We start from the raw sequence: 14,004 nt of genomic DNA, 5'->3' as shown, positions 1-14,004 counted from the left end.
TGTATTATGTTTTCTGTCATTCTAGAAAATTAAAATTGGACTTACAGTATTCTTTTGTGAATTTTGTTTTACTGTTGTAGGTGTTAGAACTGATATGCACTCGTGAGTCAGGAGCAGTCTTCGAGGCTGGTGGTTTGAATTGTGTGCTTACCTTCATTCGTGACAGTGGACACCTGGTTCATAAAGATACCTTGCACTCTGCCATGGCTGTGGTATCAAGACTCTGTGGCAAAATGGAACCTCAAGATTCTTCTTTAGAAATTTGTGTAGAATCTCTGTCTAGTTTATTAAAACATGAAGATCATCAGGTAACTACATCGCTCTTGTGTACTTTGTTTTCAAAATGTGATTTTATAGCGTCCACTAGTTATAACCATGATATCCAGTGGACTCTTGAACAGGGTGGGGGTTAGGGGTGCCGACCCTCCGCACGGTTGGAAATCTGCACATAACTTTACAGTCGGCCGTCCCTATCTGGGGTTCTGCAGCTGTGGATTCAACCAACTGTTGATCGTGTAGTTCTGTAGTGTGAATTTAGTGGGGAAAAAAATCCACATGTAAGTGGGCCCATGCAGTTCAAACCTGTGTTGTTTAAGGTTCAACCTTAGTGCAATATGAATTTTTTGCTTGATGAGCTAGAGATAATTTCATCTTCTCTTTCTCTCATCTTATATCTCTATGGTAATCTCTTTTTGTTTTGGCAATGATACGTTTTAAATTATAAAAGTAGTATGTGTTTATTCTTAAAATTTAAACATTTTAGAAGTATATAATTTTTAAAGCTGCACTTATACCCAGTGTAATTTGTTGGCTCAGCACAGTTTTGTTGGCTTAAAAGGGTAGTTTTCATTGAAGTAAAATAACAGTATTTAAAATTTTATATGTGTAAACTTTTGTTATATTAGCATCTTTAGAAAATAAAACTTGACTTTTAATGCTTTTTTACCATTTAGATGTTAATTATTTTCAGTTGCTGTCCATCGATTATCTTGGCAAAGTTGTACATAATAATAGTAAATATTTGTCGAGCTTTTACTGTTCCTCTAGGTTCTTTACATATATCATTTCATTTGAGCTCAGACAATGAATTATAAGTACTGTTACTATTCCCATTTTACAGGTAAGGGAACCTGACGCCTTGAACAGTTAAGTAACATTTTTAGGTTATACAGTTATCAGAATGTGGAGCCAGGATTCAAACCTAGACAGATTGTATGCTTTGCTACAATTGCCTTTCTTAATAGTCTCAGTATTGAAATAAACAATACTGGTCATTTTTAGATGAATTTTACCCATATGTATATTCTTTACATCATTAGGTTTCAGATGGAGCTCTGCGATGTTTTGCATCACTAGCTGACCGATTTACCCGTCGTGGTGTTGACCCAGCTCCATTAGCCAAGCACGGATTAACTGAGGAGCTATTGTCTAGAATGGCTGCTGCTGGTGGTACTGTATCAGGGCCATCATCAGCTTGCAAACCAGGTCGCAGCACCACAGGAGCGCCTTCCACAGCTGCAGATTCCAAATTGAGTAACCAGGTGTCAACAATTGTAAGTCTGCTCTCAACACTTTGCAGAGGCTCTCCAGTAGTAACGCACGTAAGAGTGTTTTTGAATCTTATTTAATCTTTCAGAAGAAGTATTTTGGTGTAGTGCAAGTATGCTAAAACTTTTTTTCTCCCATTCTCTTTTTAGGATCTCCTGAGGTCAGAGCTTCCAGATTCAATTGAAAGTGCATTGCAGGGTGATGAAAGATGTGTCCTTGATACCATGCGTTTGGTTGACCTTCTCTTGGTGCTATTATTTGAAGGACGAAAGGCTTTGCCAAAGTCTAGTGCTGGATCCACAGGCAGAATCCCAGGACTCCGGAGATTGGATAGTTCTGGGGAGCGCTCACATCGGCAGCTTATAGACTGTATTCGAAGTAAAGATACCGATGCACTCATAGATGCAATTGACACAGGAGGTTGGAAAATATTTTTTAAAATATAAAAAGAAAACTGTGAGATAAGGAATTATATAGGCAACTTCTAGTTTCTAGATTTTTAATTTTTTTTTTTTAATTTTTAGCAGTTGTGCCAGAAAATAGAATGGCCAACGTATTCTATATCCTCTCCTCTCCCCATGTATATAAATTATCAGCCTGGTGCATGGTAAGATCTGAGTAAATGCTTGTTGAATAAGTAAATGAAATTAACCTGTCTATTGCTAGGAGATCATACCAATTCTAAGGTTAAGTGGAGACTGAATTTAGGGCTGTTGTTTTCTCAAGATTAATGGAAACTGACACAAGTGAATTATCATTATATATAGTAAATTTTTTTTAGACTGCTTCATGAGGTGATCAGCAAATATAAGTTGGTGAAAAATGCTTCTGTGTCATCAGACTTTTGTTTTCTTTTGATTATAGATGTGGTTTAGTTTCTTTTCCTCAGTTACGGCGTGAGGCAACTAATACTCTTGAGTTTTATTGTATGTTTGTTTTTTTGTTTCTTATTTTATGTTTATTTTTAATAAAAATTTTAGAATACTTTTTCTTAGCAGAATTTACATTTGCTGATTATTTACTACTTTATAGTTGACCTGAATGTTTAAAATTGGCTGTGTATTTAGTGATTATTAATAACAGTCTTTAAATGGTTCCCACTTTAGAAAAGTTCATTATTATTTGTTGACTTTTAAAAAGATTTATTTTTTTCCTTCAAATTTCCAGCCTTTGAAGTAAATTTTATGGATGATGTAGGTCAGACTCTATTAAACTGGGCCTCTGCTTTTGGAACTCAGGAAATGGTAAGCTAATAAATAAAAGCTAATGTTTTAAATCAAAGATAGCAATATTAATAAGGCAACTTTATGATTCTCCATCATTTTACAGGTAGAATTTCTTTGTGAAAGAGGTGCTGATGTTAATAGAGGTCAGAGGTCATCATCATTACATTATGCTGCATGTTTTGGAAGACCTCAAGTAGCAAAGGTAAAATCCAGGTTTTTAAATTATTGATTTAATATTTAACATTTACATGTTTCTGAAATTAGAATGAAATGAAAACTTTTATTCTGATAAGCCGTGCTTCCATGCTATCTCCATTTGCTCCATTTCCCTATCCCCACTACAGGTAAGCGTTTTTGATTGTTTTTTTTTGTTTATCTTTTCATTGTTTCTTAATACAGATGCAAGCAAGAATAAATATGTATGGTTATTTTCTCCTAATACAAAATGTAGCATATACACTGATTTATACTTTGCTTTTTTCATCTAATAATACACATTTTTCATTTAATAATACACAATGAGACTTCTCCCTATTAGTATATAGAGAGTTTTTGTACATCTGTATACTTACCATGTGTGAATGTACTGCAGATTTATCCAACCAGTCATCTATTGCTGAAAACTTGTTTTTTTCCCGATTTCTTACTCTTGGTAATGAATAACTTTATACATGTTTCTCTTATTTCTATTTATCAATATAGCAAATATTTTATTTGCCGAAGAACATAATATCTTTGACTCTTAGATTAGCAAAGGACTTTGGAGAGTTCTTTTTCTTTTTCCTATTTCTGTTTTGTTATGTTTGTTCCTTTGTTTTGTCTTTTAGATTCTTTATATAAATGAAATCATACAGTATTTGTCTTTCTCTGATCAACTTACTTCATTTAGCATTATACCCTCTAGGTCCATGCGTGTTGTCGCAAATGGCAAGATTTCATTCTCTTTTATGGCTGAGTAATATTTCATTGTGTATATATATACACCACATGTTCTTTTTCCATTCCTCTATCGTTGGGCATTTAGGTTGCTTTCATATCTTGGCTGTTGTAAATAATGCTGCAATGAGCATAGGAGTACACATATCTTTTCCAATTAGTGTTTTCATTTTCTTTGGATAAATATCCAGGAGTGGAATTGCTGGGTCATATGGTAGTTCTTTTTTTTCTTTTTTTTTTTTTAAATATTTATTTATTTGGCTGCATCGGGTCTTAGTTGTGGCATGTAGGGTCTTTCACCACGGGGTGCAGATTCTTTCTAGTGTGGAGTGTGGGCTCCAGAACGCATGGGCTCTGTACTGCAGCATGCGGGCTCAGTAGTTGCGGCACATGGGCTTAGTTGTCCCACTCATGTGGGGTCTTAGTTCCCCAACCAGGGATCAAACCCGCGTCCCCTGCATTGGAAGGCAGATTCGTAACCACTGGACCACCAAGGAAGTCCCTGGTAGTTCTATTTTTAATTTTTGAGGAATCTCCATACATCCTTACTGTAGATTTTTTTTTTGTACAGTTAGGAGAAATTGAGGTCCAGAAAGGTCAAATGATAAGGGTTGAACCAAATGTATGATCTAGGTCTCAAGAATCTTCATATTGTGAAGGAATTTGTCATAATATATTTGCTAAGAAGTCAGGCACACCTGATTCAAGTCTCAACTCATTAACAAAAAAGGCTGTCTGGCCTTGGACCAGTTTCTTAAGTGTGACTTATAGTTTTATTAATAAAATGTATATACACTCCTAGTATTTTATTTATTTATTTATTTATTTATTTATTCATTTATTTATTTATTGTTGACTGCGCTGCGCAGCATTTGGGATCTTAGTTCCCACAGGGAATGAAGCTGTGTCCCCTGCAGTGGAAGCACAGAGTCTAAACCATTGGACCACCAGGGAGGTCCCTGCTAGCATGCTTATTGTGATAATTAGGAAAAAATACATGAAAAGCACTTAGTATAGTAGCTGGCACATTGTATGTAGATGTTTAAATGGTAGCTGCTACTATTGTCACAGTATTGCTAGTATTGTCTTTACACTGTAAGAAGATTTTTGTTAACAACTTAGCTTTCTAGATGGTCTCTTCAAGCTCGAATTCTGTCAGTTTGAATTGGTTAATTTTTAGAGAATGATGCTCCTAAGGGTGGTAAAAATTTTTATTAAGCCAATTTTTTTTTTCGAACCCTTACTGTTTTGCAGTTATGGGTAACTGAGTGGGAGAAGGAGCCAAATGAATTGTATCTAACCTTAACCTATCTTGATTATACATCAGCCTGCAATGAGCTATAGCTGCCATTACTAATAATGATATAATAGTGCTCACCAAGCACTTATTTTGTGCCAGCCAGGGTCTTAAGCATTTAACATGTTTTATCGTTCTTCACAGGTTCTTCTGTTTTTTAATTGATTCTAAGATATTACCCACCCCCCCATACACATTTTAACATCTTTTAACTAGGAAAGTCTTATAATTGCTATTGGCCAGATAGAAATTTCAGCATAGTTGTTATTACCTGTCAATTCGATACAAATTGTGAAATGGATTTTAGTAACTTGAGTGAAAAATCCTTTCTGATAGAAGAGCATGCTCAGTAATGCTGTGTCACTAAACTCTTTATGGCACAGATGACAGCATTGTGTGTAGAAACACAAATATCGGTGACTTCGGATCAAAAAGAAATTATGAACAATTGTACTCAGAATGTGAAGTTACAGAAATATCTTATTATATTTCTTTCTTTTTTTAAAAAAAAAAAAACCTTTTTAAAAAAATTTATTTATTTATTTATTTATTTTTGGCTGTGTTGGGTCTTTGTTTCTGTGCGAGGGCTTTCTCTAGTTGCGGCAAGCGGGGGCCACTCTTCATCACGGTGCGCAGGCCTCTCACTGTCGCGGCCTCTCTTGTTGCGGAGCACAGGCTCCAGACGCGCAGGCTCAGTAGTTGTGGCGCACGGGCCTAGTTGCTCCACGGCATGTGGGATCCTCTCAGACCAGGGCTCGAACCCGTGTCCCCTGCATTGGCAGGCAGACCCTCAACCACTGCGCCACCAGGGAAGCCCTTATTATATTTCATTTATTTTTTAAATTTATGTTTGTCCAAGTAATACATGAAAAAAAAATCTAAGTTTATAAAAGTTCTTTCAATAAGTTAAAAAAAATATCCAAGCAATAGGAAAACATTGTTGCAAAATTAATTGGCATTGTTTTTTCTTTCTTAGTAGTACTTAATTATAATCTCTGTCAGATTATAATATCAGATTATAATATCAGATTATAAGTATCTGTGGCATCCTAGATTTGATGAAATACTGAGTTATTCTGATTCAAACTTCAACAGTTCGGAATTTTTAGCCAGTACTGCATACTTTTCTGATGAATGTGTGTACTCACTTATTTGTCAGATATATTGTGTTATAACAAAGTTCAAAAAGCTGCAGCTCTGAGGCTGATAGGAAAAATGTGAGATGTGTTCTCTGTTCAAAAGAGCTTACAGTCTGCTGGGGAGAGAGTCCAGTGTCCATTAAAAATTGGTGAATTTCCCTGGCAGTCCAGTGGTTAAGACTCCAGGCTTCCATTGCAGGGAGCGCAGGTTTGATCCCTGGTTGGGGAACTAAGATCCCACATGCCACGCGGTGTGGCCAAAAGAAAAAAAAAAATGGTGAATAGTGCGAATTAGTATTTAAGACCTAAATTTGGTAGTTCATTCTAGAAGAATCAATTTAACTTGGTAATTGGCAGTATACACGAAATGATGAAGATGATTATCACACCGCAAACTGAATATTAGTACCTCTGTTAAAGTAAGGAAATTGACTGGAGCAGTTTGATGGAGAAGATGACAGGTTCAGATGTGAATGTACTTAATTTGAGATGTTAATAAATAAGCAAGTGACATTAATCTATAAGTTTTTTCAAGATATAAATAAACCACTTTTAAGGTGTTGTATGCAAAGGCAGAGATTTGAATTGGTACCTGCTTGATTAATTCTGTAAGTCTGCAGTCTGAAGTATGTCAGTGCAATCTAAAGGTTGCAGAATTGGCTATTGAAGAAATAAGGTGTTAATTATTATATCCACATTAAATGCTTTTCTTTTCTAGACTCTCTTACGGCATGGTGCAAATCCAGATCTGAGAGATGAAGATGGGAAAACTCCATTAGATAAAGCTCGGGAAAGGGGCCATAGTGAAGTAGTAGCTATTCTTCAGTCTCCAGGTGAGTGGTAATATCTTTCCTTTTAAGCCATCTGCTATTACTTTTCAGCTCCACTTCCATAGAAGTAGCTTTCTGTAGACATGTTAACATTATATAAAGAAATCATTTCTGTGAAGTCAAATAATTACATACACACACACACACACACACACACACACACACACACACACACTTATATTTGATAAACATTTAACAGTGTACTATTCTGTGTTCTTTGAGACTGTGGCTGCATAATTCCAAAAAGGCCAAATCACAAGTTTAAGGAGTGTGGGAATGTCATAAAGAATAGTTGCTTATTGCATAGACAAAGTACTTTGACCAAATTTTTAAGTTTTCACAGAGTAGATGAATGCAGAGTCTCTGTGAAATATTTTATGGAATCAAGTGGAGTATCCAAAATTATCTCCTTAAGTTGTGATTCAGCTTCTTGGAGGTACTAATGTTCTTTAGTAGTTTTACAAACGCCTTTGATAGATACAACATCCTAATTTGTTTGACTGTTGTTAATTAGGGTAATTATAGTTGATTTTATAGTACATTTTAATATTTTTTCATTGAAAGAAAAATTTTCCAGAAAAGTATTTTATTGAACAATATTTGTCTGTAGGTGATTGGATGTGTCCAGTTAATAAAGGAGATGATAAGAAAAAGAAAGATACAAACAAAGATGAAGAAGAATGTAATGAGCCGAAAGGAGATCCAGAAATGGCACCCATATACTTGAAAAGGTTACTGCCAGTATTTGCACAAACATTTCAGCAGACTATGCTGCCTTCTATAAGGTAGTTATCCATACTATTTGTATTTACTAGTTAAAATACGCTAATTATATACCTTTATTTATCTCACTTTTCCAGAAGGATGTGAGGTTTATTTTAATATTGAAAAGGTATGGTAAGAATAAAAATTAGATTGGAGAGTTAAATCTTTCCTTCTGATGATCTGACTTAAGAGAAGGAGTTTAGAAAATTAAGAAAACTAGACTAACGCAGTTTTTGTAGCTCTCTGAATATCAATTCTAGAGGAATTTTTATAAGTACAACAAACATTTATTGAGCTTTATGGAGGCCTTTTTGATAGAGTCAGTGTAAGCTGCCCACTGGAGGAGTTCCCAAAGAATTAAGACTTGGCCCTGTTTATGTGCCCTTGCAAGCTGGTGAGGAAGAAGTGAGTAACAATACAGAGTGGTTAAGTAGTAGATTAGACATATATTCCCTAAGGGTATAGATGGTTTAACAACTAATTGGCTGGGCAAATTGGAGATTTTATGCAGAAATGAGATTTAAATTGGGGTTTAAAGGATACTTGGAAGTTTTCTAGGCAGATGGATTTAGAAGGATCAGTGTGCAACAGTGTGTGCAAAGGCATGGAGGTATGAGTCAATTCATCCTGGTGCAGGTCCTGGTGGCTCTCCCTCTATAGTGTGTCCAAAGTCTGCCATTTCTATCCATCTATTGCTAATACTCTGGTCTAAGGTGCAATAGTCTGTAGTTTGGCTACTATAGTTGCCTCTAAAGTAGTCTTTCTCCTCGTCTTCTATCTTGTCCCTCTACAATCTGTTCCTACACGTTATGCCGAATTAGTTTTTTTTTTTTTTTATAAATTTATTTATTTATTTATTTTTGGCTGCGTTGGGTCTTTGTTGCTGTGTGCGGGCTTTCTCTAGTTGCGGTGAGTGGGGGCTATTCTTCATTGCGGTGCGCGGGCTTCTCATTACGGTGGCTTCTCTTGTTGTGGAACATGGGGTCTAGGCGCGTGGGCCTCGGCAGTTGTGGCATGCAGGCTCAGTACTTGTGGCTCTCAGGCTGTAGAGCGCAGGCTCAGTAGTTGTGGCACATTGGCTTAGTTGCTCCACGGCATGTGGGATCTTCCCGGACCAGGGATCAAACCTGCGTCCCCTGCATTGGCAGGTGGATTCTTAACCACTGCGCCACGAGGGAAGTCCCTTTTTTTTAAAAAAAAATTAATTAATTAATTTACTTTGGCTGCACTGGGTCTTTGTTGCTGCATGCAGGCTTTCTCTAGTTGCGGCGAGCGGGAGCTACTTTTCGTTGTGCTGCGTGGGCTTCTCGTTGTGGTGGCTTCCTTTGTTGCGGAGCACGGGCTCTAGGTGCGGGGGCTTCAGTAGTTGTGGCATGTGGGCTCAGTAGTTGTGGCTTGTGGGCTCTAGAGCGCAGGCTCAGTAGTTGTGGCGTGGGCTTAATTGCTCCGCGGCATGTGGGATCTTCCCGGACCAGGGCTTGAGCCCGTGTCCCCTGCATCAGCAGGCAGATTCTTAAGCACCTTGCCACTAGGGAAGTCCCCTGAATTAGTTTTTAAATCATAATTATATCACATCATCTTCTGACTTAAACCTTCCAGTAGCTTCTAATTGGCCTTAACTAAAACCTAACTTCTTAACACTCAGACTTGGAAGGTCTTGTATAAGTCCCACCCGGGTCTCTGACCTCATTTAGTACTATATAACACCTAGCCCATTACACTTACACTATGCTAGCCTTCTTTCTGTTTTTGGAACATTCTATGTACATTCTTACCATGGGGCTTTTGCACTTAACTTCACTTTGTTGGAAACTTTCTATTCCCAGGGCTTTTGAATGGTTGGTAACTTCATATCATTCAGGTCTCAGTTCAAATGCTTATGTCCATTGACATTTATCCACCTAATTTAAATTTACCCCTAGGATACTTTTCATATCAATCATGATGTTTTACTGTCTTCACAGAGTTTACACTGTCTGAAATCTTGCTCTTCTTTGAGTTTTTGTTTGTTTTATGCCTGTCTCCCCTCTAAAGCTCCATGAGAGATGGCCTTATGTCCTGCCCTATTCCTACAAAGACAAGGAGGTATAGAATAGGGCTTGATATTTAGTAGATCTTCAATAGATACTTACTGAATGATTGAATGAGTGTGTTTTGTTTGCAGCTGCAAGTATTTTGGTATCAGTGGGATATGGGATATGTTTGTATAGCTCAGGGAATACTGTCAAAAAGGTAGATAAGAGCTTTTTATGACCTATGAAGGCCTTTCTGGTCTAGATGGTGAGTGTGGACTTTACCCCGCAGTTCAAGAAGGATCATTAAAGACTTGTGAGGAAATTTGTCACAGTCAGATTTGTGATTTATAAAGATCACTTTGGCAGTCTGGTGGAGCAAAGTACTGGAGGAGGGCAGGAATGAAAACAGACTACTTACGGGTTAATTGTCGATGTGAACTTTAGACAGTTGCTGGAAGACTGGATTGGTGGGAACAAATTGAAGAGGTTGGGAGATGGGTTGTATTGGGTTGGCCAAAAAGTTTGTTTGGGTTTTTCCACAAGATGCTATGGAAAAACCCGAATGAACTTTTTGGCCAACCCAGTATAAGGGTTGATGACCACCAATTAGATTTGCGGGATGAAGGAAAGGAAGGGGTAAAGAATGAATGCCAAAATTTTGGCTGAGTGATTGAGAATTTGATTTTGGTCATTTTAAGTTCAGGAGGTCTTTAGAACATGGAGTTTTGTAGGATTCAAGTGCCTTAAATACCAGTATTATGAGTTGACATTAAAGTGAGGGTAGTTTACTTTAAATAGGATGGAAGTGCCAGCCAATTCACTGTGAACATCTAGGAACTTGGTTTTTATTCTTCCCCAAATAGCTACAGAAGGGTAGGTGTTAGTGGGACCACTTTCTGTTTGTTTGTTTGTTTGTTTGTTTAACAAAAGATTTGATTCATATTTAGAAATGAGCAAGTTCAATTTTGAACAGATAATTCGGCCTGAAAATTTTAGAGGACTAGGTGTCATGCGAATTAAAAGACCTTAAGTTATATTTGGAGTTAGAATTGCTTCATTATAAGGCCATCAGGAAATTATAAAGTATGTCACCATAAAACAGAGTTCCCTTAATGGATAGTTATTTATCATTCTTTTAAATATTTGAATATCATCTAAACACAATTTTAGTTATAGCATATTTGATGCTAAATTTTTCCAGATAATAGTTAGCTGACAAATTTAATTGTGGTGAATAAGATAGCATATATCTTAGTTCAGAGCTCAGACTCTGGAGTCAGCTCAAAGTCAGTCCAAATGTCAGTGTTGCCACTTTGTAGACCGATAGCCGTGGACAAGATACTTAACCTCTTGATCTTAATTCATCTCTAGGATGGGGTAATTATACTTAATTCTCTTTAAAAGAAAATTAAAATTAAGTATGTGTGGTATTTAGCATAGTGCCTAATATTTTAGAGGTATTTGTAAAAAGATAGTTTATTAAAAAAATGTTTTATCATAGATAAGTTAAAATGTATTCAAACGTCGAGATAATCATATAATGAACCCCATCACATAGCTTCAGTAAGTTTTAACAAATATCCCAGTCTTATTTCATTTATACCTCCCCAACTGTACTATTTTGAGGAAATCCAAGACTCAAATAGTTTTATCCATAATTTTTCTGTATGTATCCATAAAAAATAAGGGTTCTTTTGTTTAGCACAGGGAATATACCCAATATTTTATAGTAACTTTAAATGAAGTATAATCTATAAAAATATTGAATCACTATGTTGTATACCTGAAACTAATAGAATACTATATGTAAATAAACTGTACTTCAATAAAAAAATAATTTTTCATCATTAAAAAGGGATTCTTTTAAAAAAGGGATTCTTTTTTGTTTTTAACATAATTGCAATACCATTATTACACCTAAAATAATTATAATAGTTCTTAAATATTATCAAACATCAAATCAGCATTCATTGTTCCCAATTTTCTCATAAATTTTTTTCTTAACAATTGGGTTTTGGGGGGTGTTAATATTTTTGGTTATTAATATGTTAATATTTTCCCTTGCTTCCTTTATTTTTTTTTTTAAATTTATTTATTTATTTATTAATTATTTTTGGCTGTGTCGGGTCTTCGTTTCTGTACGAGGGCTTTCTCTAGTTGCGGCGAGCGGGGGCCACTCTTCATCGCGGTGTGCGGGCCTCTCACTATCGCGGCCTCTCTTGTTGCGGAGCACAGGCTCCAGACGTGCAGGCTCGGTAGTTGTGGCTCACGGGCCCAGCTGCTCCGCGGCATGTGGGATCTTCCCAGACCAGGGCTCGAACCCATGTCCCCTGCATTGGCAGGCAGATTCTCAACCACTGCGCCACCAGGGAAGCCCGCTTCCTTTATTTTTGTAATGTATTACAAGAATATATAGCAAATATATAAATTTATCTGTAAATGATGCATAGTATTTTACAAGTTAAAGATTTATATAAATCGTATCATATTGTATGATTTTTTTTTAATTTTTTATTTATTATTATTTATTTATTATTTATTTTTGGCTGTGTTGGGTCTTCGTTTCTGTGTGAGGGCTTTCTCTAGTTGCGCCAAGCGGGGGCCACTCTTCATCGCGATGCACGGGCCTCTCACTATCGCGGCCTCTCTTGTTGAGGAGCGCAGGCTCAGTAGTTGTGGCTCACGGGCCTAGCTGCTCCGCGGCATGTGGGATCTTCCCAGACCAGGGCTCGAACCCGTGTCCCCTGCATTGGCAGGCAGATTCTCAACCACTGCACCACCAGGGAAGCCCTGTATGAGTCTTCTTAATTTGCTTTTTATCTGGTAATATTTTTTTGTTTGGTAATATTCTTTCTTGCAGTTCATCCATTTCCACTTCCGAATCATTCATTTTTTTCTTTTCTTTCTTCCCTCCCTTCCTTCCTTCTTTCCTTCCTTCCCTCCCTCCCTCCTTCCCTACATTCCTTCCTTTTTTTTTTGAAGTATAATTCACTTACAACACAATGTTAGTTAAAGGTGCACAACATAGTAATTCAATATTTCTATACATCACAAAATGATAACCATGATAATTCTAGTTACCATTTGTCACCATACAAAATGTTTACACTATTATTGACTATATTCCCCATTCTGTACATTTCACCCCTGTGACTCATTTATTTTGTAACTGGAAGTTTTGTACCTCTTAGTCTCCCTCACCTATTTCATTCATTCCCCCATCTCCCAAGATGATTGATTAAAAAAATATATACTTGTCATTATTAACAACAATCTGGAATAGGTTACAACCTAATTTTTTACCATTTCAGTTTAAAATTTGATCAGAAGAGTAAGCGTATGTACTCTAATCAGGCAGTTAATGGAGGATCTGTATATATGGAATATATCAACTTTAGCTATTATCTATCAGTATTGGCCTGTGTGCATTGTCTGTTCAGGAAATAAAAGGCAGGCAACAGATCAATGAAGCCTTCAGAACAGAGGATAGCAGTTTTACTGGTAGAGCATTTTGTAAAAACCTGATTATTTTCTCTGTGAGATATTTCTTCCCAGTTCTATTGAGATATAATTGACGTGTATCATTGTATTAAAGTGTATAACGTAATGATTTGATATATGTATCTGTAATATTAGACTGAGGACTTCACATTTTGCTTTTGAAGAAAGGCTACTTAGAATTTTGAAGAGGTGTGGTAAATATACATCTTTGGAGTTAGTGTCAATAATGGGACAAATATTGAGTAAACTTTTCAGCAGCAGAAATCCTTGAGGATCCATTTGTTTATTTATTTTTTAAATCACAATTTGATTGAGAGGAAAGTAGACATGGTTGGATAAAGGGGGAATTGTTCTAGGATGAGAATATTAAATAATCGAAAGATATAAATTCTTCCAAAGTTAATTTATAGAACGCAGTTTGAAAGAAAATAACTATAGAATTTGCTTTAGAACTTGACAGATCTTAAAGTTCTTCTGGAAGAATAAATAGGTGAGATTATTAAAGAAAAATCTGAATAGTGGCTAGTGTAAACTTTCAGTAATTAAATCTTTATGATAACTAGCCCAAGAGTTTATAAATCATTGGAGTAGACTAGCCCTCCAAACAGAAACAATTGTGTTTAGAAATTGAATGTATTATAGTGGTAAATTATATAATATATTAATATTTTATAATATATTAATATAATATATTAAATGGTATTAGAATATTTGCTTTGTGGTTTGATTAAAAATCAGCTTAGTCCT

General features: G+C 36.1%; 1 protein-coding gene across 5 annotated transcripts in view; it reads left to right on the top strand.

Annotated features, from left to right (window-relative positions):
* Nucleotides 1-14,004, top strand: part of HECTD1 (HECT domain E3 ubiquitin protein ligase 1) — a 91,843-nt gene that overhangs the window by 28,871 nt on the left and 48,968 nt on the right. For all 5 annotated transcript variants that reach the window (XM_059914035.1, XM_059914034.1, XM_059914036.1 and 2 more), the window contains exons 4-10: nt 81-308; nt 1,320-1,601; nt 1,698-1,968; nt 2,716-2,792; nt 2,878-2,976; nt 6,865-6,979; nt 7,587-7,761. In XM_059914035.1, the coding sequence (XP_059770018.1) occupies nt 81-308; nt 1,320-1,601; nt 1,698-1,968; nt 2,716-2,792; nt 2,878-2,976; nt 6,865-6,979; nt 7,587-7,761 (1,247 nt within the window). The remainder of the gene's footprint in view (nt 1-80; nt 309-1,319; nt 1,602-1,697; nt 1,969-2,715; nt 2,793-2,877; nt 2,977-6,864; nt 6,980-7,586; nt 7,762-14,004) is intronic.

This window comes from Balaenoptera ricei, chromosome 2 (assembly GCF_028023285.1).
Source record: "Balaenoptera ricei isolate mBalRic1 chromosome 2, mBalRic1.hap2, whole genome shotgun sequence".
NCBI classification, from domain to species: Eukaryota; Metazoa; Chordata; class Mammalia; order Artiodactyla; family Balaenopteridae; genus Balaenoptera; species Balaenoptera ricei.
This window is presented reverse-complemented; position numbering and strand designations above follow the sequence as displayed.